Source organism: Dendrobates tinctorius, unplaced genomic scaffold (assembly GCF_039654945.1).
Source record: "Dendrobates tinctorius isolate UK_male_01 unplaced genomic scaffold, ASM3965494v1 ptg000060l, whole genome shotgun sequence".
Lineage (NCBI taxonomy): Eukaryota > Metazoa > Chordata > Amphibia > Anura > Dendrobatidae > Dendrobates > Dendrobates tinctorius.
In genome coordinates, this window is record NW_027361728.1 from 36,264,529 (window position 1) to 36,288,741 (window position 24,213).

At 41.3% G+C, this 24,213-nt stretch overlaps 1 protein-coding gene across 1 annotated transcript in view; it reads right to left on the reverse strand.

Moving 5' to 3' along the window:
* The window catches only part of FNDC3B (fibronectin type III domain containing 3B), a 474,468-nt gene that overhangs the window by 362,502 nt on the left and 87,753 nt on the right, over positions 1 to 24,213 (reverse strand). Inside the window, exon 2 of the mRNA XM_073578841.1 lies at positions 3,895 to 4,034. Coding sequence (XP_073434942.1) covers positions 3,895 to 4,005 — 111 coding nt within the window. The 5' untranslated portion in view covers positions 4,006 to 4,034. The remainder of the gene's footprint in view (positions 1 to 3,894; positions 4,035 to 24,213) is intronic.

Below are 24,213 nucleotides of genomic sequence, written 5' to 3' on the forward strand. Positions count from 1 at the left end.
TTGGAAAGTTGTGGACCCCATACTCCTTGGAAAGCTGTGGTTCCCCATACACCTTGGAAAGCTGTGGACCCCCATACACCTTGGAAAGTTGTGGACCCCATACACCTTGGAAAGCTGTGGACCCCATACAACTTAAAAGTTGTCGGCAAAATGTTAGTTTGAACAAATGCTATCTTGGTCAATGTAACCATACTGACCATTGCTTGTGTTTTCAATGGCGAGAGGGTAGTAATCATCTGACAAACCTTGCCTGCTGCTTTCACAGGTATATTCATTTAACCCTTCATTTGCACATGTATAGACCTTTGTAACTGGGCAGCTTTTGTATTCTTATAGCACCTTAAGCCTTTTCTGCATTAGTCACTTTTGCACATGCACTTTACATAAGTGATAGCTGTTATGCTGAAAAGCTTTGTACTGCTCCCTATATATTTGACACTTGGCTTTTTACAACATTTGGAACATTTACTTATGCCCAGTTGTAGCTTCCTTTTTTTGTGCAATATATACCATGTTTACATTATACCATGAATTTCTATACGGCTTTTTAATTGTATTGTTGTCCCTACCGCTACCTTTGTTGCACTAATGCCTTATATAAACAGAAATAAAATAATTGAGTAATTTTTGGTAAAAACTTCCCTGTGTTTTTTTTTTTTTGCAAGTACAAAACCTACTATGAGAAGAACCAATATAGTATAGTAAACCAGCAGTGTAATCTGAACCTATTTAGGTGCACAGATATATATGCGCAGTGACTAGCAGCTAGAGGTGTGTATAGAAGCTAAATCTAGGTGTAAATGCGCAGATACAAGGTGGTAATAGACAAGTAGAAACTAGGGAACAAAAGAGCGCAAATAGGGTCTTAACTGATAACAACGTAGTAAAAGGAAAGTGGATCTACTCAACTGGTGAGGTTGCACCTAAGCAGTTGCTGCTGCATGACTTCGGTCCAAAAGGAGTAAGCAAAAAATGAATCCGGGTGAATTGTCAATTGATGCGCTGCTGATGGAGACTGTCGACCGAATGGTTTACTTGGAAACTTTATTTTACAGGTTTTTAAAGTCAACGCGTTTGCGAGGTCAACGCAGGACCTCTATTAGGTTTTTGTGCTATGGCAGAGGTCCTGCATTAACCTCAAAACATGTTGACTTTAAAAACCTATTAAATGAAGTTTCCAAGTAAACCATTTGGTCGACAGTCTCCATCAGCAGAGCAGCAAGTGACACTTCACCCGGATTCAGATATAAGGTGTGCAGTGATTAGCAGCTAGGGATATACATAGCAGCTGGACATGTAAAGTGCATAATAACAATTAGCAGTATAAGGGGTTAGTGGCTAAAAGTGCACACAGTAGCTGACCATGCAAGGTACACATTTAGTAGCAGAATAAGGTATAGTAGCCAGTATAATGATACATTGTACGCACATATAATGTTATAAAAAGTTTATATACCTGGTAGGGTCAGTCCAGATAAAAACAGTAGCGGTCCTGCATGCAGAAAGAAGCAGGAGGAGGCAGGTGCTTGAGTGGTGTACCTTAATATAGCAGTCCAAGTCCTCAGGCAGTGGGAAGCCTGCATGCTGAGAGGTAAAAAGTAGCTGAGCAGTGGCCCGGACGATGGCACATGCTATATGCGAAAAAGCTGATAGATGCTGAAAGCAATGAAGAAAGCTCGAGACGTCACGCTGGATACGTTACAACCAAAAGGCTTGGTTCGCATACAGCGCGTGACACCGTTCAGATACTTCTTACCTCTCAGCACGCAGGTTTCCCACTGCCGGGACTCACGTGATTACGTGGATGTGGCTTGTCAGGTCGCGTGACCGGACCGCATCTCTCACCGCAGCCCTTGGATGCACATTCCTTGCACGTCGGCGTGACGTGCATCAAATGGGATCATGTCTGAATGCCTGTGATGCCGCCCTGAGAGGTGTTTATGCATGCTAATGAATGATTTCTCTATGGCCTCAATATGATTTGCAATTATGCAGTACATATAGATTCCATATGTGTGCATGTGTGCATATTGAATAACTGGCTAATCAGGGATATGTAAGGTTGCCCTCAGTAGTGTGATGCCACCCCCAGAAGAAGGCAGATGCCGAAACATACGCCGGGGTTTTTCTGGTTTTGGCACCACCACAGTACCACACAGGTATTTTGCTCCATCTTACTTTTACCCTGCTTAGATTTGTCTGTCTTCTCATGTAATGGATCTGAGAATAACTATACACAAATTATGTGATTGGAAGCATGGACTTGGATAGTACCATGTCTGCATCTACCTGTGTGTGTGTGTGTGTATATATATATATATATATATATATATATATATATATATATATATATATATATATATATATATATATATATATATATATATATATATATATATACACATATACACACACACTGTATATTTCTCTTTCATGTAAGGTTGTGGTGCGTCAGTGTTTTTACAATGAAAGTTTGATACCATTATTAACAAATGGGGGTTCTTTCATACATTTCTTTTCTATATGATCTATGCTCCGTTTGGCTTGTCTATGTGTAATGTCTATTTTGAAATACCCATTGGGGCATATTTGTACACTTGCAATGTGACTGTGGACACATTTGCTGACATTCTGTTTTTTTTGAAAAATCATGAATTACATTCTATGGTTTGACAAATGTACAAATCTACAATTGAGAAGTGAAATCTACAATGGAAACATGACCATAATTACGCCATAATTCCATTATTGTAGGAAAGAAAAAAAAAAAAAAAAAGACCTCAGACCATACATCCCAAAAAAGTTATAGCATGATCTAATGCTGCCAAGTAAAAATTTACAAAAAAGAACAAGGAGGTTCTTGATTTAACATTCTGATAAATCTGTATGAAACCCACTACCACACCATGGTGAACCTATCAGTAGGGCCCTAACCTAAAAGGTGCAGCGTCATGCACAGTTAAAGTAACCGCACACCAGCAGGGAGAGGAACCATGCCCCACAACACCAATGCTACTGGGCAATACCACCATGAGTTCAGTTATGGCATAATGGATACTGTATCAGTGTTTCTTTGTTTTGCATGGACTCCTCCCATTTGACCTAGGTGTTCCTAATTTAGAAGAAAACTTCAAGAGGGGTTCCACCTACTTTTGCTTTTAACTCACAGTCTGAGAACATGTGGAAGGCGAGTTTTTTTAAACCTACTGACTTGGTTTTAGTGCAGTGTGGTTTCTCAAGAATCCTTAAATCTTTTGACACTGTGTACTGTAGATGGTGGAATATTCAAAGTCTTTTCTATTTTATGTTGGATGACTACTTTCAATAGGTGAACTCTAACGTCAAGTCATCTTCCTCTCTAAATAAGTAGTTTGCATATTTACATTTCCCAGAGGAGAATTGAATGGCCTATAAGTCTCCTTACACTAGCATGTCAGGCATGATGTTACCCCTCAGAATCCAATTTTATGTTGAACATTTTTCTTAAATTGTTCCAGAACTTTTAGACACAGTTCTTCACAGATTGGAGAACCTCTGGCCATCTTTGCTTCTGAGAGACTCTGCCTCTCTAACATGCTCTTTTTATACACATTCATATAAAAATTGATCCTCCAAATTTTTTTTTTTTTTTTTTTTTTTTTTTTTTTTTTTTTTTATCAGTACCATCTACTTTTCCAGGTTTTTTTTAACCTTGTCACAAGTTTGATACATGTTGCTTCCATCTTTCACCTTCTGATCTGCGTTCTATGCTCCGCTGTGAATGAATTATGACTAACATTTTTACCATTTCATGCTAGTTTTTGCTATATTTTACACAGCGTTTCAACTTTTTTTGGAATTGGGGTTGCAACACTGAATACTTAATTCTATAAATGTTCACACAATTCTACCAACCTGCTGTGATCCATCTCCATTTACTACATGTGGCATCATGGCTACCTCCCCATTCAGCAAGGGTGGCAGTTCCAGTGGGATTTGGTCGGTCATCATCATTGTGACGTACATTCATGGAGAATTTTCTCTCAGCTGCCTTCCTGAAAAGGTAAAAAAAAAAAAGGTAGTTTTAGGCAGAAGAGCAGTTGACTAATGCAGACCATGCAAGAAAAGGAAGTTCTGGTGAGACTAAACAATTGTTTTGAAGGCTACAATGGAGCCATAATCTTCCAGGTGTTTCTGCAGTGATGAACCAGTCAGTTATTAAACTGACTAGACAACTGCAGATCTTGTTGAGGGCTACCCAGCCAATTTTTTTAATTCAAGGTTGCTTTGAGGACAAATATGGTAAAACAGTTTATTAACTATCAACTTCACCTGAGTAATTTACTTTGAGTACTGAAGTGCTAATGTACAAAGACGTGGAAAGCAACCAAGCTCCTGACCTTTAGGTACATACCCATGGAGTTTATTGTAACAGCTGCTCGATTATATAATAGTCACAAATAAAGACAGTTATTAAAAGAAAGATGAATAAATGTTTATGAAAAGTAAAGGTTCTGCCAGGCATATCGGTATGAAAGACAATGCTGAGCAGTGGCAAGCAAGGTAGCTATGTCTGCTCTTGTGGAAAATATTCCGAGACATGACCCAAACTGAGAAGAATGTACACAGCTGCTTGATCAGGCAACAAACAGTCTGGAAATTGTCGCTTTGTCTCTAGTGAAGAGCAAAATCACACGTGTTACGTTACACTAAGAATGAGACAGATTAATTGCGGGTTTAAAAATTGCAAAATTAATCTCAGAATGGTGGCCGGTGTTGGTGTTTAGGGGAAGACTTTATAAATGAAATCCACTGTACCCATCTGCTTTCCCCAAACACAAACTAAATTGTCTAAGTAACTTGCACATAGTCATGTAAGCAGTGGCTTTATGTCAACACTGCTGCACACACAGGGCGTCAGTGATATTAGTAGAAGCTACCCTTCATTACTAGCACAGGTCTGGTATTCGTATCCTATATACAGCTAAATGGATTGAGATATCTTCTCCGTTTGACAGAAACCTTCTGTTCCACTTGAGGCTTTTCTCTGCCTACAGTCATGGCCAAAAGTTTTGAGAATGACACTAATATTATATTTTCACATGATCTGCTGGCCTCTGGTTTTTATGTGTGTTTGTCAGAGGTTTTTATCACATACAGAAATATAATTGCAATCATATTATGAGTAGCAAAAGGTTATATTGACAGTTAGAATGAGTTAATGCAGCAAGTCAATATTTGCAGTGTTGACCCTTCTTCTTCAGGACCTCAGCAATTCTCCCTGGCATGCTCTCAATCAACTTCTGGATCAAATCCTGACTGATAGCAGTCCATTCTTGCAAAATCAATGCTTTTTATTTTGTCTGAATTTGAAGGTTTTTGTTTGTCCACCCATCTCTTGATGATTGACCACAAGTTCTCAATGGGATTAAGATCTGGGGAGTTTCCAGGCCATGGTCCCAAAAATCTCTATGTTTTGTTCCCTGAGCCATTTAGTTATCACCTTTGCTTTATGGCAAGGTGCTCCATCATGTTGAAAAGGGCATTGTTGATCGCCAAACTGCTCTTGGACGGTTGGGAGAAGTTGCTCTTGGAGGACATTCTGGTACCATTCTTTATTCATGGCTGTGTTTTTAGGCAAGACTGAGAGAGAGCCCATTCCCTTGGCTGAGAAGCAACCCCACACATGAATGGTTTCAGGATGCTTGAGAGTTGGCATGAGACAAGACTGGTGGTAGCGCTCACCTGTCTTCTCCGAATAAGCCGTTTTCCAGATGTCCCAAACAATCGAAAAGGGGATTCATCAGAGAAAATGACTTTACCCCAGTCCTCAGCAGTCCACTCCCTGTACCTCTTGCAGAATATCAGTCTGTCCATGATGCTTTTCCTGGAGAGAAGTGGCTTCTTTGCTGCCCTCCTTGAGACCAGGCCTTGCTCCAAGAGTCTCCGCCTCACAGCGCGTGCAGATGCACTCACACCTGCCTGCTGCCATTCCTGAGCAAGCTCTGCACTGCTGGTAGCCCGATCCCGCAGCTGAAACACTTTTAAGAGACGGTCCTGGCGCTTACAGGTCTTTCTTGGGCGCCCTGGAGCCTTTTTGGCAACAAGGGGACCTCTCTCCTTGAAGTTCTTGATGATGCGAAAGATTGTTGACTGAGGTGCAATCTTTCTAGCTGCGATACTCTTCCCTGTTAGGCCATTTTTGTGCAGTGCAATGATGACTGCACGCGTTTCTTAAGAGATAACCATGGTTAACAGAAGAGAAACAATGATGCCAAGCACCAGCCTCCTTTTAAAGTGTCCAGTGGTGTCATTCTTACTTAATCATGACAGATTGATCTCCAGCCCTGTCCTCATCAACACCCACACCTGTGTTAATGGAGCAATCACTGAAACGATGTTAGCTGGTCCTTTTAAGGCAGGGCTGCAATGATGTTGAAATGTGTTTTGGGGGATATAGTTCATTTTCTAGGCAAATATTGACTTTGCAAGTAATTGCTGTTAAGCTGATCACTCTTTATAACATTCTGGAGTATATGCAAATTGCCATTAGAAAAAATGAAGCAGTAGACTTTAATGTAAAAATTAATATTTGTGTCATTCTCAAAACTTTTGGCCATGACTGTACTATTTATGAAGTCCATGCCTGCCTGTTGATCTCCTCCCTCTCCTCCACTTTTTACATGCATCCCTACATTCACTTCAGCAGGCACAAGAATGGACAGGTGATTGTCCTCGGGTGAAACCCACAGTTAATCTCCAAAAATGCTTTGTGCTGCAGTGAATATCTCAGCATACAGAGTGGGCCATTTATATGGATCCACCTAAATAAAATGGGAATGCCTGGTGATATCAACTTCCTGTTTGTGGCACATAAGTATATGGGGGGGGGGGGAAACTTTTCAAGATCGGTGGTGACCATGGCAGCCATTTTGGATCCAACTTTATTTTTTTCAATGGGAAGAGGGTCATGTGACACATCAAACTCATTGAGAAATTCACAAGAAAAAAAATGGTGTGCTTGGTTTTAACGTAACTTTATTCTTTCATGAGTTATTTACAAGTTTATCTTTGATTATAGCCACTGACATGTCGCTGAGGTTAACACGTGAGGAGCGGATAGAAATTGTGTTGATGTCTGGTGAACGCAGTACCCGGGTCATTGCAGCAGATTTCAATGCAAGACACCCTACGCAAGAAAACGGTCACCATTCCCATTTTTAGGTGTATCCATATAAATGGCCCACCCAAAAAAGTTTGCCTCATCACTGAACATAATGTTCTGTGTAAACTGAGGGTCCTGTTCCAATTTTTATTTTGCCTATTCTGCAAACTAGTGCACCGAACTGGGTCACCAACCATTCCCATTTTATTTAGGTGTATCCATATAAATGACCCACCCTGTATTTTCCTATTGCTACGTATTGGTGTACAAATTTGGATTCTGTCTACAATCAGACTAATGTACCAAATGTATTTATTTCACTTGCTTCTATAGAGATATAATTCCACAGCGATTAACAGACATCACTGTCCCCATTGGTACTCCCCATCAGTATATTTTTGGAGTGTGGGAGAGCAGTCAGAGGAAAGCCACATAAACATGGGGAGAACATGCAAACTCCTTGCAGATGTTGTCCGAGATGTGATTTAAACCCAAGACCCCAGTGCAGCAAAGCAACAGAGATGATAGTCGAAGCTATTTAGTTTGAGTTCACACCTGTGTTGTCAATTCCTTTGTTAGTGAAATTGATTCATTCCTTGGGACTCTCATTTTCAGTTATGACGACTGTTTTGATGGGAAAAAAAAGCTCTGAATTCTGTGCTATTCTTTCCAAACATATGACAAAATCTGTAAAAGAGTTGCCAACCAAACCCAATGGGTTTAGTGAAATTTTGCTAAACAAGTATTTTTATGACCTGATGGCGCAATATTTAACCCCTTCATGACCAAGCCTATTTCGACCTTAATGACCAGGCCATTTTTTGCAATTCTGACCAGTGTCCCTTTATGAGGTAATAACTCAGGAACGCTTCAAGGGATCCTAGCGATTCTGAGACTGTTTTTTCGTGACATATTGGGCTTCATGTTACTGGTAAATGTAGGTCGATAATTTTTGCGTTTATTTGTGGGGAAAAAAAATGGAAATTTGGCGAAAATTTCGAAAATTTCGCAATGTTCAAATTTTGAATTTTTATTCTGTTAAACCAGAGAGGTATGTGACACAAAATAGTTACTAAATAACATTTCCCACATGTCTACTTTACATCAGCACAATTTTGGAAACATTTTTTTTTTTTGTCAGGGAGTTAAGGGTTAAAAGTTGACCAGTGATTTCTCATTTTTACAACAAAATTTACAAAACCATTTTTTTTAGGGACCACCTCACATTTGAAGTCACTTTGAGTGGTCTATATGGCAGAAAATACCCAAAAGTGACACCATTCTAAAAACTGCACCCCTCTCATGCTACTCAAAACTACATTCAAGAAGATTATTAACCCTTCAGGTGCTTCACAGGAACTAAAGCAACGTGGAAGGAAAAAATGGACGTTTTAATTTTTCCAACAAAAATTTTCTTCTAGCATCAATTTTTTCATTTTCACGTGGGTAACAGGATAAAATGGATCATAAAATTTGTTGGGCAATTTCTCCTGAGTACATCGATACCTCATATGTGGTCATAAACCACTGTTTGGGCGCACGGCAGGGCTCAGAAGGGAAGGAGCGCCAATTGACTTTTTGAATGGAAAATATGCTGGAATATTTAGCGTTTGCCATGTCGCGTTTGGAGAGCCCCTGTGCGCCTAAACATTGGAGCTCACCCACAAGTGACCCCATTTTGGAGACTAGACCCTCCAAGGAACTTATCTAGATGCATAATGAGCAATTTGAACCCCCAGGTGCTTCACAAATTGATCCGTAAAAGAAAAAAGGTCTTTTTTTTTTTTTTCACAAAAAAGTTTTTTAGCCTCAGTTTTTTCATTTTCACATGGGCAACAGGATAAAATGGATACTAAAATTTGTTGGTGAATTTCTCCTGAGTACACCGATACCTCATATGTGATCATAAACCACTGTTTGGGCACACGGCAGGGCCCGGAAGGGAAGGAGCGCCATTTGACTTTTTGAATGGAAAATTAGATCCAATCGTTAGCGGACACCATGTCGTGTTTGGAGAGCCCCTGTGTGCCTAAACATTGGAGCTCCTCCACAAGTGACCCCATTTTGGAAACTAGAACCCCTAAGGAGCTTATCTAGATGTGTGGTGAGCACTCTGAACCCTCAAGTGCTTCACAGAAGTTTATAACGCAGAACCGTGAAAATAAATATTTTTTTTCCCTCAAAAAATGATTTTTAGCCCACTATTTTTTATTTTCACAAGGGTAATAAGATAAATTGGACCCCAAAAGTTGTTGTCCAGTTTGTCCTGCGTACGCTGGTACCCCATAAGTGGGGGGGACCACTGTTTGGGCACACGTTGGGGCTCGGAAGGGAAGTAGTGACGTTTTGAAATGTCGACTTGATGGAATGGTCTGCGGGCGTCATGTTATGTTTGCAGAGCCCCTGATGTACCGAAACAGTGGAAACCCCCCACAATTGACCCCATTTTGGAAACTAGACCACCCAAGGAACTAATCGAGATGCGTGGTGAGCACGTTGAACCCCCAAGTGCTTCACAGAAGTTTATAACGCAGAGCCATGAAAATAAAAATTTTTTTTAATTTTCCCAAGGGTAACAGGAGAAATTAGACCCCCAAAGTTCTTGTGCAATTTTTCCTTGAGTACACAGATAACTCATATGTGGGGGTAAACCACTGTTTGGGCACACGTTGGGGCTCGGAATGGAGGCAGCCCTGTTCGACTTTTTGAACGCAAAATTGGCTGGAATAAATGGTGGCGCCATGTCGTGTTTGGAGACCCCCTGATGTGCCTAAACAGTGGAAACCTCTCAATTCTATCTCCAACCCTAACCCCAACACACCCCTAACCCTAATCATAACCCCAACACAACCCTAACCCTAATACCAACTCTAACCCTAATCACAAACCTAACCCTAATCCCAACCCCAACCCACCCATAACCCTATTTCTAACCCTAATTGAAAAATAAAAATATTTTACTATTTGTCCCTATGGGGGGTGATAAGGGGGGCGGTGATTTACTTTTTTTTTTATTTTGATCACTGTGAGAGTTTATCACAGTGATCAAAATAAAAAAAAAATGAATCTGCCACCGGGAAATGCCGGCGGGCGCATTTTCCAAGATGGTGGCGCCCATGGACCGGGACAGCGGGACACCGGGACGGCCGGGGGGGTTAGTGAGTATTGTGGGGGGGAATCGGCGCCCTCAGTCAGCGGGGGGGTTAACTTAGTGTCTCCAGCCACTGGATTGTAATATTTCATCAATTTTCATTGATGAAATATTACTATCGCTCTGATTGGCTGTTAAAAGGGAAACAGCCAAATCAGAACGATCGTAGCCATGTGGGGGAAAAGCCACGCCCCCTGTGGTGAAGAACAAAGCCCCCTGTATCTGCGGGTCAGGTGACCTTTCAGTGACCCCGGTCACCCAACCCGCAGGGGGGCTTTAAAGTCATGACGCCACATAGGCGTCACTGGTCTGATTGGAACCAGTTTTCATGACGCCTATGTGGCGTCATTGGTTGGGAAGGGGGTTAATCTACTTTGAAAGGGAACCTGTCAGGTCCCCATGCCCTCCAACCCAGCAGCACTCAGACATGTATTACTAAATTCCCTTCCTAACCAGCACTTTATGTTATTAAAGCAATGTTTCAAAAAAAGTATTTATAACCTCCATTTTTCTTAAAACCAATTAGTCCTTTGACTAGTCTATTGGGCGTCAGTTTCCGCAAACTAGTCATCCCCCCTCTTTGCAAGAGACGGCATCATTGCCAGCTCCTGCAAATCTCACATGTGCGGCTCTATTCGGCAGCGTCACTGAGACTCTGAAGCGGAGTGTACACTGTACACCTCCCTGCTTGAGAGGCGCACTGCAGAAGTGCAGAAGACGGCTAGTGAACATCTTCAGGCCTTTTGTTAGTGAAAATTTACAGGGGTGTGATAACATGGAAATAGGGACAACTAGTCTGGGGAAACTAATGCCCCAATCGACTAGTCAAAGGCCTAATTAGCATAAGAATAATGGAGCTTATAAATACTTTTTCTAAACATGGATTTAAGCGAATAACTTTATACATGGCTTGCTAGGCAGGGAATGTAGTCATGCATCTGTCAATGATGCTCAGCTGGAGGGCATGAGGGACCTGACAGATTCTCTAAGTAACTGTTCTCTGGCAGAGTCCTGGACATGTATACTCTATGGTTCCTTGGAACGCAGCCATAACGGCTCCAAAAAAAAAAAAGTTAATGTGCACAGAAATATTCTAAGAAACGTTCTTTACGAAGGATATCTCATCTGACTCCAATTAAACATGCTCCAATTTTTGTTAGTTTCATTAAAAAAACAAAACAAAAAAAAAACCACTTGAAATCGGAGAAATATAGGGGGACAAAAGAGAGATGCAACATGGCCGCATGCATAATCATACATGCTAACCTAGGGGGGAAAAAAACAGACAAGTACAAATTATGCAAACTATAATTTTCCATGCCTTGTTTGACAGACATTTAGATTTTCTAAACCTCTGTATGATGACAGAACAACTTTTTAATACAAGATTAAGCTATGGGCGTCCATAGAAAGCTATCGGACAAATTCTTGTTTTGGCGACTGCTCTTTCCCAACTACCCCATAACACATGAATCTTCTGCTCAGCCAAATATGAATGCGTTTTCAATAGGGTGAGTGGAATAAGTGGCTGTCAGCAATTTCGCTCTATAGAAGAAAAATGGAGTGAGCTTTCCACATTAACAAGTATATGGAAGGCTAGGAGCTGTGTGCCGATGGGTGCCCAATCCTGCTGGTGAGGAGCAGCAAACATACAGAAAACTGGAGGAAAAAGCTTGGCTCAACCACCAGGTAGAAATCAGAAAGCCTTTATTGAAAGTCCATTAAAAACAGTGTATCCATGTCAGGGATGCAAAATCTGAAGCGTTCTGATGTTGCAAATGCACTTAATCATTAGTATTTTGCTCTATATTCTTAGAGAACAAAGGGGTCAGTCATTAGAAATAAAAAAAACTGTCAGATCCTTCTCTCTCACCGACATCATTCGTGGGAGAATCAGGAAGTCCATATACACATTAGATGACTGACCCGAGTTTGGCTGACTTTCCGGTGTATGTGGACCCCAAGGTGGATTCATAGCCATTTTCCAAAATGTTTATTTGCTTTGATATTGACCTTAACTGATTAATACCTTCCTTCCAATCATGCTGTAAATATACAGTATAATGTGACTATAATGCATTTGTACAGCAATTATGGCCACAAAATTAATTAAGACATAATGACGCACTGAGGGGAGCCCCCTGCACTTAACACTTCAATATTAGCAGATGGACTGGCTGATCTGCATGCAAGACTACATCTCCCTGCAGCTGTAGGAGCTTCCTCAGCAGTAACGGCTGAATGACCTGCAATTTCTGGGGGTGGACTGTCAAACAGATGATCACTGGGAAAGTGGTTTTCTTCAACCCCTTAGCGAAAGAGACAATTTGGTACTTAATGACCAAGCCAATTTTTACAATTCTGACCACTGTCACTTTATGAAGTTATTGCTCTAGAACGCTTTAACATGTCCCACTGATTCCGAGATTGTACTTCATGTTAGTGGTAACATTTCTTCAATAGGACTTTCGTTTATGAAAAAACCTGAAATTTGGCAAAAATGTTTTAATTTTTGTACCCTTAAATCAGAGAGTGGTGTCACACAACATAGTAATAAATAACATTTCCCACATGTCTACTTTACATCAGCACAATTTTGGAAACATCATTTATTTTTGTTAGGACATTATAAGGGTTAAAAGATGACCAGCGTTTTCTAATTTTTCCAACAAATTTACAAAACCACTTTTTTTTAGGGACCACCTCATACTTGAAGTGAGTTTGGGGGTCAATATAACAGAAAAAACCCAAAAGTGACATTCTAAAAACTACACCCCTCAAGGTGCGCAAAACCACATTCAAGAAGTTAATTAACCCTTCAGGAGCTTCATGAGAACTTGAGCAATAAGGAAGAAAAAAAAATGAACATTTTATTTTTTTTTCACAAAAAATTAATTTTGGAACCAAATTTCTTTTATTTTCACAAGGGTATCAGGAGAAAATGGACCACAAAATTTGTTGTGCAATTTCTCCTGAGAGCGCCAATACCCTGTATGTGGGGGAAAGCCACTGTTTGGGCGCATGGCAGGGCGCAGATAGGAGGGACCAGCGCGTGACTTTTTGATCGCAAAATTGGCTGGAATCAATGGTGGGTGCCATGTCGCGTTTGGAGACCCCCTGATGTACCTAAACAGTGGAAACCATCCCCAATTCTAACTCCAGTCCTAACCCCAACCATAACCCTAACCCCAACCATAACCCTAACCCCAACACACCCCTAACCATATTACCAACCATAACCCTAACCACAAACCTAACCCTAACCTCAACTCTAACCCTAACCACAACCCTAACCTTAGCCCCAACCGAAAAATGGAAATACATACTTTTATTATTTTTACCTAAGAGGGTGATAAATGGGGGTTTGATTTACTATTTGATTTATTTTGATCACTGTAATAGGGTCTATCACAGTGATCAAAATGAACCAACAGGAAAAATTTCCTATTGTTGCTGGGTGCCAGCCGGAAGATCTCGGCGGGTGCCCTGTGCATGTGCCCGCAATTTTCTTCCCTGAAGACGACACTGGTGGCCGGGGGGACAGGACTAGGGGATGTAGGAGGGATCAGGAAGACCAGAAGTATCAGGGGGCTCGGGGGGACCCCATTTCTCTCTCCTTCGATGTGCTAGATCACATCAGAGAAGAGAGAAATTAAACGGGAAATCAGCCTTTTTTTGCGGTCGTTATTTCATGGATAACAGTGATGGGAACACTGGGGTCGGTAAAACCTCCCCCCCGAATCATGTTATCTGGGGTCTCAACTACCCCAGGTAGCCGAGACCCCGGAAAATTTCCGACACGGGGGGCTATACACTTATTTCTCAGCGCCGAGGAATAAGTATCCTTAACTGCTGCCGTTAAAAGGCATATCAGCGATCGTTAAGGAGTTAAGAGACAAATCCAACAAATTGGGATTAAATAGGAATCTAAAGCTTTTCAATTAAGTTTATTTTGTTTTGTTTTTATTATTTTTGTTTTTGGTCAGAAGAACATTTTGCAAATACTCTTCCACATATCCAGTAATAGAAGACCAATCATCAGATACATCTTCTGCCACTTACAGATTGGAATTCCTGTGACAACAAACACACTTGTCTCCATTAATTTATGCCCGATGAAATTAGAGGAATTAGTTAAAGCATACAACTTGGAGATTAAACAACAATTAGACCAAACATGGCTTTCATTGAGACGAAGCAGATTTCATAAGTGTGTTCTGAATATTAAAAACATGTGACTTACCAGACCTGAAAGGCCAAGATATAAATTCTAAATGCTGAGCATTGGGGTACTGAACGTGCTGCAAGAAAACAAAGACCCGTAATCTTTCAATATTTTAAAAGGTGTTATCTGTAAGGTAGTAATAAGTGACAATGGATTAGTCAGAAATCCTCCATGTCTTTCATCCAATAAATTATATCAGTGTCCAAGTATAGCCAGATCCAAGAGACCTTTTCAAATTTATATAGGATCAAAAAGGGGTTCTCTCGAACGTTGAAACTGAAAAAAAAATAAAACCACCTGCGTACCCATCTCTGGAACGACCGATGCTTCTATTATTCTACTATTCATATTCTGTCAGAACTCTTGCTCAGATGGAATGTGAAGGCTGTGGTCTCCCTGTGACACAGTTTATGCAGGGAGACCAGCAGAACATCCAGAAGCCAATGCAGAGTATGGGAAGTGCATAAAAAAAACAAACAAAAAAAAAAAAAAAAAAAAAACACTCCTCACCGTGTGCCCATACACACTAAGGCCTGTTTCACACATCTATAGATCGCACTCTTATGCATGGACTGACCGTGGGTCTCCTGACCTTAACTGACAAGACTGTTGAGTTCTGTTCAGGAGACCTGTGGACAGTTCAGACCAGAGACTGCAAAATAAGGATGTGTGACACAAACCTAACTTATGAAATAGGGGAAGACCACCTTAATATGCAATCTAAAATATATTTTGGCTGTATATACACCATTATCAACCAAAAAGGACAATGAAAGACGTCCCTGTATCAGAAGCCAATTGACCATCCAACATACCCTAAATAGAACAGTTTTCATCCAAAACACAAACTCTATAGTCTACAGTCATATGTTCCAACCCTACAGATAGAGACAAAACAGTTTGGTGGCCTCAAAAAGATTTTTGAATCAGTGATACCACTCAAGAACAATTAAAATCTAGATTGCAAGAGCCACTAGAATATCAAGGAATCATCTCCTACATTACAAAACTAAAGAAGAAAGCAACCGATACCTTTAGTAGTCACCTACAATCCAAACCTGGAGGTGTTAAAGGGGAACTGCACGGAAACTACAACCTTTGCTACAAAAAGATGGCTGATTAAAATCTATATTTCCAGACTCCCTGCCCCCCCCCCCCCACACACACACACACTTCTTTCTGAGATTTTGGGGGCTATCTGAAACAAAGAATTATTGTCAAAAACGCCTTGTCCTCTCCTACAACAGGAACTTTTACCTGCATACAGAAAAAAAAATTGAACCTGTCCATTTATAATGATATTGGACAAGATAAAGATTCCCAGCTCACGTCAGGACGACAAGATCCCAGATACTTTCAGAGGCAACACGTTTAATGTGGTATATTTAATTATATACAACAAATGTCCAACTGTGGGGGGAGGGGGTCTGCATGAGGAGGAGACAGGGCAAAACTTAGAACAAGGATGAATTCTTATCGCCACACAAAAAAAAAATAAAAAAAAGAATAGACCTACCTGGGGTCAGACATTTTTGTAGCCCTGATCTCAGCATCATGGACATGGAATTGCTGGCTTTGAAAGGTAATTTCACATCCCAGAGAGACAGAAGAGTCTGGGAGCACAAACTTATGACGACCTTTGACACATTCTGGGCAAGAATGAATGTGTTGTATGGACTTATGACTTTTTACATCAATTAAGGAATGTACTCCTCAGACCCCATGAGGGCATCACAAACCTGGACCAGACCTCACGAAGCGGACATAAAGCTTTCACACTCCCCATGTATGAGCTCCTCCAATATTTACTGCCACAACTGTTTTCTCCCCCATCCCACATTGATAGTTCTGCTTCACGTGTCTTAATGACTTCATTATTCCTGTCCTAATATGTATAAATAGGTGACGCTTCAGATTTTGTGTTATACTATGCCTGATGGAGAGACCCGAGAAGTCTCAAAAGCTTGCCATTGGTTACTGCCTTTTCAGTTAGCCATTAATAGGCATCTTGAATTACATGGTACACAGAAGCCCAGTGAAAAGGACTGCCAGACGGTAGAGGACACTTCCCATCAAGCTGTCTACTCCTGTATTTTTCCATTGCAGCAGTACAGTTTACTGTTATTATAGGTCAATTTTTGTAAGAGAAAAGTCTACCATCCAGCTCACAAACAGAACGGTGTCCGTGGCATTCAGCTGCCATGGCCGACTCTTTCAATTATGTGTATGAAATTAACTTAAAAAAATTTGCCCATGACACACAATGGCAGGAGCATAATTTAGAAGTGAAAAATAAAATGCATAACAAATATCTATCTGTTCAGCTTCTTCCCCTTTACGATAAGGTGCTTTCTGACCAGACACCATGTTCACCATGGTTAAAACTAAGATAGCATTGCCTTCTGGGCATAAGCTAATGGACAACATAGTAATTTCATGACATTGATTCAAGAAAAGTAAATGTGCCTATATACAGTGCAATGCTTTCCAGTCTCCTAATCCAATTGACCTACAATTTAGTACAGTCTCAGTCTGACAAAGAGGATCACTTCCAGTTAACACTGAGACCGAAGAGACCACATCCTGACCATCAGGATGTGGGTGGTCAGGCTCCAGCGCTGAATAAATGTAGCACTTAATCACGGGAAGCAGTATAGTAAATAAACCCACACCTCTTCACATTGATTCAACATTGCTTACATGGAACCTGTAAGCTCCATATTTTCTACGCCAGAAAACCAAGGAAACAACTGCATTAAATCGTGCAATTTTGTTGCAGAAAAGCTGAAGATTTTTTGCAAATTTCATTGTCCATTATTAAAGGCGACGCCTGCAGTAAAACATGCAGCAAATTCATTCTGCGAACATGCAGTGTGCATGTCAATTTCTCTAATGATTTTTGTTCCATGGCATGTGGTTATGATTTGCTAACATCTAATTTACATTGCACGTATTACATAATGCGGCTGATTTTCTGAAAGTAAATCTGAATGGAAAATTCACAACTTATTCGCTGCACCCAAGTCTCCAAAATGTAGATGCCAACTATCCAAATCATGAATACCGTAGTTGTCCATTTAACACACATTAAGGCAGTACTTCTCAAACTAAGGAGGGTCTCACCAGTGAGGTGCCCCCAAGGTGTTGGAGAGGCTCAGCTAAAGAGGCAAAGTTTACATACGTGATTATAAATTGGATAGGCCTTTATCTAGCTGATTTTTCTGCTTGAATTTCAATTCTACACAGTTCAATAGAAATAAAATAAAATGCAAATTGAGCAATATTTATAATTTTGTCATGGCTGTTGACCTCAGATTGTGATGCCAACGGCATCACCTTCGCTCTACTGGTGAGGCCAACTGCATCACCTTCGCCCTACCGGTGAGGCCAATGGCGTCACCTTCGCCCTACCAGCGACACCAACGGCATCACCTTCACTGTACTGGCGAGGCCAACGGCATCACCTTCGCTCTACCAGTGAGGCCAACAGCATCAACTCACCTTGACAGCGAGGCCAGTGGCATTACATTCACCTTATTGTTAAGGCAAACTGCATCAACTTCATCCTTTTGGCTCAGTAGAGAACGTTTGAGCTTGGTGACCAAGTCTGGAGAAGACTTTTCCCAGTAAAGGACTTGGACCCTCGGGGTCCCCCAGCACATTGAGCCATTGTGTTTCATAAATTTTTTTCTATGTTTGAAGCAAATATGAGATGCCAAGTTTAAAACATTGTGGCTAATAAAACGCTACAATTGTACTCCAGTATAAGTTACATATTTATTAGATAAGGGAAAAGCATAACTAAGTAAAAAAGTCACATATTTTCCAAAACCATAACTTAATCAAGAAAATTTACATTGAATCATTTTTTAAACTTTCTACAGTTACAATAAGCACAAAGTGCAGCAGTGCATAAAAATGCACTATAACATACGGTATTACTAAAATAAGTGCGTATTCTAAACTAGCGAGAGAGAGTATACCAAGCTTGGAATAGTTAAATCCCGCTGTCTCTCTCTGTTTAGGTATACTTTCCTCACATGTGGACTTTTCACAGTCATACATCTGTTCACAGAGGAAGTAACATTGGCATGAAAATATTTCTAAGCATGCAGCAAATCAATTGACCATTGTAAGCACATAATTCATTGCTATCTGATACAACTGCAGTGTGGTTGACATTTGCATGATTTAAAGTTAGAAAAACAAGAACATGCAAATGGAAGAAAAGCTTAAAATTGGAGCCATTTTCTCCATGTGTTACTTGTATCGTCATTGTTTATATTTCTGCATTCACATAATATTAAATGCAGAAGCCTGTGGAGTTGGGGGAATTATTGAATATGTGCATATTCCATTGTTTGCATTGATTCACATTGGAATAGAATACAACTATTGTATCTAACAAATGGAATCACCAATATAAGGTCTTAAAAGGTCCATTAGCAGACCGGTATAATCATTGCATGGTTTTTCTGTGTACATAGTGTGGTAAAGGGACAATCATCTTAGAGATTATTATTATTATCTCCCGGGCAGGTATCCGCCAACAATGAACAGACCTGCAGTGAAGCAGCTGCTCAGGATTACACGTATAAGTAAAACGACGCTTTACCAATTAGTAAATCCAGCAGAGTTACATATTCGCTTGATACTAGGCAGCCGATTTCCTGAAGCCCCAGTCTGCCCTGCAATATGCTCGAAGCTAAATTACTCACTCTAGGAAGAACAGAGATCTCCATTTTTTGCTTTCAAGTCTTATTCACAGCCTCAATTAGACTTATAATAGTGGCCATGGTGCTGTCAGTACTCTAGGAACAGTCCCCACTTGTGAAATGGATAAAACTGCAAATTCTTTCTAAAAACAAGTAACTCTGCAATTTACCTCTAACTAAAAGTACTCAACTTTCTAAAGAATGTAGGAATAACTCATTCTAAATGTTTACCACTTGCTATCTAGGGTATCAGCCACCTCTACCAGTGGTGTCTGGTTTCCTGGGCAAGGACCATGGACTTGCAAGGCTTTTGGTGTAGAACTTCCAAGCACTGTTCTGATGCTGGCTGAAGCTGGATTCGGACAGCTTCAGTGATATTCTTTGATGCTACAAAGGCAAATATGTATCTGTAGCATGAAAGTTCGCTACAGTTTGGATCAGCTCCGCAGTGATGCTCCATTGAATACAGAATTAAGAGAATAACCCATTATAGACTTCTTAGGAAAAAACATTCCCGCGGGTGACATTTGTATAAATTAAAAAAAATTAAATTGTGCTTCACAATATCCATTAAGTTCTGCAACGCTAATGCTACGTTGACAGCCAAGCACAGAGCTCTGCGGCATGTGCCATCCACACGGGCAGAGCCTCTGAGCTCACCGATTCGCTGTAGCTCTGATGTCAGACAATGACACTAGGAACAGCGGCCAAGAGTGACATTGGACCAGAGTGAATAAAGCAATTCGTTTTTTAAGGTTACCTATAAACTGTACCTGGGAAAACCCCCTATAAGAAATGGCTAGTGAGGGATTAAAAAAAGATAAAGCGGTTTGATGGAACGAGGGTTACTGCAGGTTGTAGGCTTATCGGAAGAGGTGGGTCTTCAGGCTCCTTTTCAAGGTTCCCACGGTAGGAGAGAGTCTGATATGTTGAGGTACAGAGTTCCATAGTAAGGGGGTTACATGGGATAAATCTTGTATGTAATTATGGGAAGGAGAGACAAGGGTAGTAGAGGAGACCTTGTGATAATCGGAGGTTGTGTGCAGGTAAGTACAGGGAGACAGGTTGTGGATGGCTTTGCATGTCATGTTTATGGTTTTGAACTGGAATCTCTGGGCAATGGGGAGCCAGCCAGTGAAGGGGTTGACAGAGAGGAGAGGCTGGGTGATAGTGGTGGGATAGGTGGATTAGTCAGGCAGCAGAGCTTAGGATAGATTGGAGGGGTGGAAGAGTTTTAGAGGGGAGGATGCCATAGTCGAGGCGGGAGATGAGGGCATGCACTAGTGTTTTTGCATATTCTTGATTAAGGAATGTGCGGATTCTAGAAATATTTTTCAGTTGGATTTGGCAAGAAGTGTAAAAGGCTTGGATATGTGGTTTGAAGGAGAGATCAGAGTCAAGGATTACCCTGAGACAGTGAGCAGTCATTGACTTTGGTGGCGGTTGAGCGAGATGAGGTGAAAGATGGTGAATTCTGTTTTATCCATGTTAAGTTTTAGAAATCTAGCAGAGAATAAAGATGAAATAGCAGCCAGACATTCTGGGATACTGGTTAGCAAGATGATATTGGGTCCAAAGAGGTAGATCTGTGTGTCATCAGCATGAAGAGGATATTTAAAACAATGCGACTATGAATTGTCCCAGGCTAAAGGTGTAAATGAAGACCAGGGGTCTTAGAACTGTACCTTTGGGGACACAGACAGATTGTGTACCGCGACAAAGAGGACTAAGAAAACAGCAGAGTCCAATTTCTCCTACTTCTGCACTGATTAGAATCACTTCACCTTCATATTAAACGGTGCAGGTTTCTTTTAGCAGTGCAGGGGTTTATCTGCTTAGTTGAGAGCTTTTGGAAGCTTTCCTGCATTAAAGCTCTTAACTGTTCACCATTAGTCACTCCCCTCTCCTATATATTCTGCACGTGTTGGTGCATTGTTTAGGAGATGGTGGTTTGTTATTATTCGAGGTGTTAGGTGGATTTATCTGAGACTGTTGTGAAGTATTGGTTTTATGATAATCCCCACCTTCTCTTACTTTGGTTATCTCCATCCTCCACTCCCCAGGGAAATTTTCCTTTATCCCTGTTTGTATTACCTTGTTAGTCTGGTTGGTGTATTGCCAATGCCATACATTACTACTCCCCTCTTCCGTGAGCGGGGGGGGGGGGGAAGGGTACATACTGGAGGCAGATACAGGAGCTAAGGCAAGGTACGTGGCCCCCGGCAACTTCACTATCAGAAGTAATCTGGGGAACAGCGTTAGGGAAAGGGTAGGAGCCCCTAGTGCCCAGCCCAGGATACCAGACAACAGAGTGGTGACAGATAGCAGGCGAGACGAGGAGGTGGTGTGTGAGTGGGAGACCCTGAATGTCCGGCCTGTTAGATATGAAGAGATCCAAGATAGGGTCAAATCTGTGATGCCAAGAGATGAGAGAATCTGTTATAAGAGGGAATGGTCCTCTGTGTTGAAGGCAAAGCACAGGTCCAGAAAAAGGGAGACAGTAGTGTGTCACTTGGATTTGGCAATTAGCAGGTCATTGGTGACTTTATTCAGGGCAGTTTCATTGAAATGATATGGTCAGAAGTCAGATTGTAAGCAACCAAAGGGGGAGCACAGAGTGAATTTATTTTATACTAAACATGTTGGTGCTAGAGAGAGTCCTAAAAAAAAAAAAAAAAAAAAAATTTAACTCCTAAGCCCTACACAGACATTTTCTACTCTAAGGCTATGTGCACACGCTGCGGTTTTTGCTGCGGTTACCCTGCGGTTTTGGCCCTGTGGAACCGCAGCAGTTCCGCAGACATGGTACAGTACCATGTAACCCTATGGGTTTTCAAAACCGCAGTGCTCACGCTGCGTTTTTTTCCGCTCGGTTTTGCTGCGTTTTTTTTTCCGCAGCATGTCAATTGTTTCTGCGGATTCCGCTGCGGTTTCACTCCTTTAACATAGTAGGGGTGTGAAACCGCAGGGCAAAACCGCAGGAAAACTACAGGTTACTTTACCTGCAGTTTTATCTGCGGTTCCGCGGAAAAAAACCCGCAGGTGAAACCGCAGCGTGTGCACATAGCCTAAGAGGTTGTCGTCAGTTATCATCCATCCACAGGATAAGTGATAAATTAGTTGACTGATTGGAGTCTGAATGCTGAGACCCACACTGATCGGGAGAATGGGAAACTTGTATCACCATAAAGGGCCTGTCACACTAAGCGATATCGCTAGCAATATCGCTATAACGTCACTGGTTTTTGTGACGTAGCAGCGATATTGCAAGCGATATCGCTATGTGTGATACTTACCTCCAACCGGCTCCCCCGCTGATTATCGCTGATCGCGCGAGAAGGTCCTGGACAGTTTCTCGTCGTCAGCTTCCTGTGGCGCCGACGAGCGACGCGTGGACGCGGGCGAGCGGACGTCAGGATCGCCTCGTCTGACAGGTAAGTAACGACCCCCGTCCACTGCTATGTCGCTGGTGAGATCTGCCTGTGTGGCAGCTCACTAGCGACCACTTAGCGATGCACCAGCGATCCTGACCGCGTCATATCGCTGGTCGGGATCGCTGGTGCATCGCTAAGTGTGACAATACCTTTAGAATGGAGTGTATACAATCAACTCCTGCTCTATTCGCTCCCTATGGAACTGCTGAGTAGTGAGCTCGGCTTTGTCTGGCAGCCCCATCGGGAAAGAATGGAGCAGTGGTTGGAAGTCTGATCTGCTTCGCCATATAGTAATGGGGATAAAGTTTCCTGCTGGGTATTAAAAATCCACAATCTGCCGATTGGCATGGATCTCGCCAAGGGAACACCCACTGATCAGACCCACTGAAGTTATCACTTATCCTGTGGATAGCAATTACAGTTGCAGATAGTTCAGTTTTAAAAGAACACCTATGTTGAGAGGACCAACTCAGTCATAAGGACGTTACTAGGGAGGACTCATGGATCAAGCATAGGCAGACTTGGTCTGATTATATCTTATTTGCCAACATATTTGAAGGAGTCCTTCTTTTCATGTACAGTGAGAACAGCTTCCATATGCGACAACCCCTTTTAAGTGAATATTCAACTATAGCATGTGAAGGAGCATTAACCTGTATTATGGAACAGAGTGTATTAGGTGGAACTGATTTGAATTCATTAATAAATTAGTTTAAACTGAGGGGCCTTGAGTTTCGTCTTACGGAACAGGTTCAGACACCTGGAATCTCTGCCTGACTGAAGCTGAGCAATACCACAATGGACATGCTGGAACAAGCATTGACAATCAGCTAGTCACAGGTTGAATGAACAATAAAAGCCTGAAAGCACACGTCATTTTTATACCTAGGTATGGTTTTTATAGCAGAGTAAGAGAAGGGCTGCAACATACTGTCAGCTGTACACTATAAATGACAACTTGCTGTAACAGCCACATCAGTCTTGGCAATGACTAAGCTTGTTTAACCCCTTTAATGCTGCTGTCAATAAGTGACTACAGTACCTAGATAGTTAGAGAGTGGGGGCTTCCTCTCTAATCCCATCGGCACCCTGTGATCTTGGATGTGTGGTCCTGATGGTTTCCATGGCAATTCATGGCCAAATGACGACCTTAGGGTCCAAGGTAGAGCGGCCTGTTCAGAAGTTATCAAAATTTAGGTGGAAACAAACTTTTTCATTCCCGTCATGTCACTTTGCATTAATTCCAAAAACGCACCTGAAGAATTAATTAACTACCCGAAAGCAATTTTGAATATGTTGAGGGGTGCGGTTTTTAAAATGGTATCACTTTTCAGGGTTTCCAATATATAGGACCCCCAAATTCACTTCAAAACTGAACAGGTTCCTAAAAAAAAATTAATTTTGAAAATGTACTTGAAAAAATTCAAGATTACTGCAAGAATTTTAGAAAGTTTAAAAATGTAAACAAAATAAAATGACATTTTACAAATGGTGCTGACGTAAAGTCGACATGAGGGAAATGTCACTTATTAATGGTTTTGTTG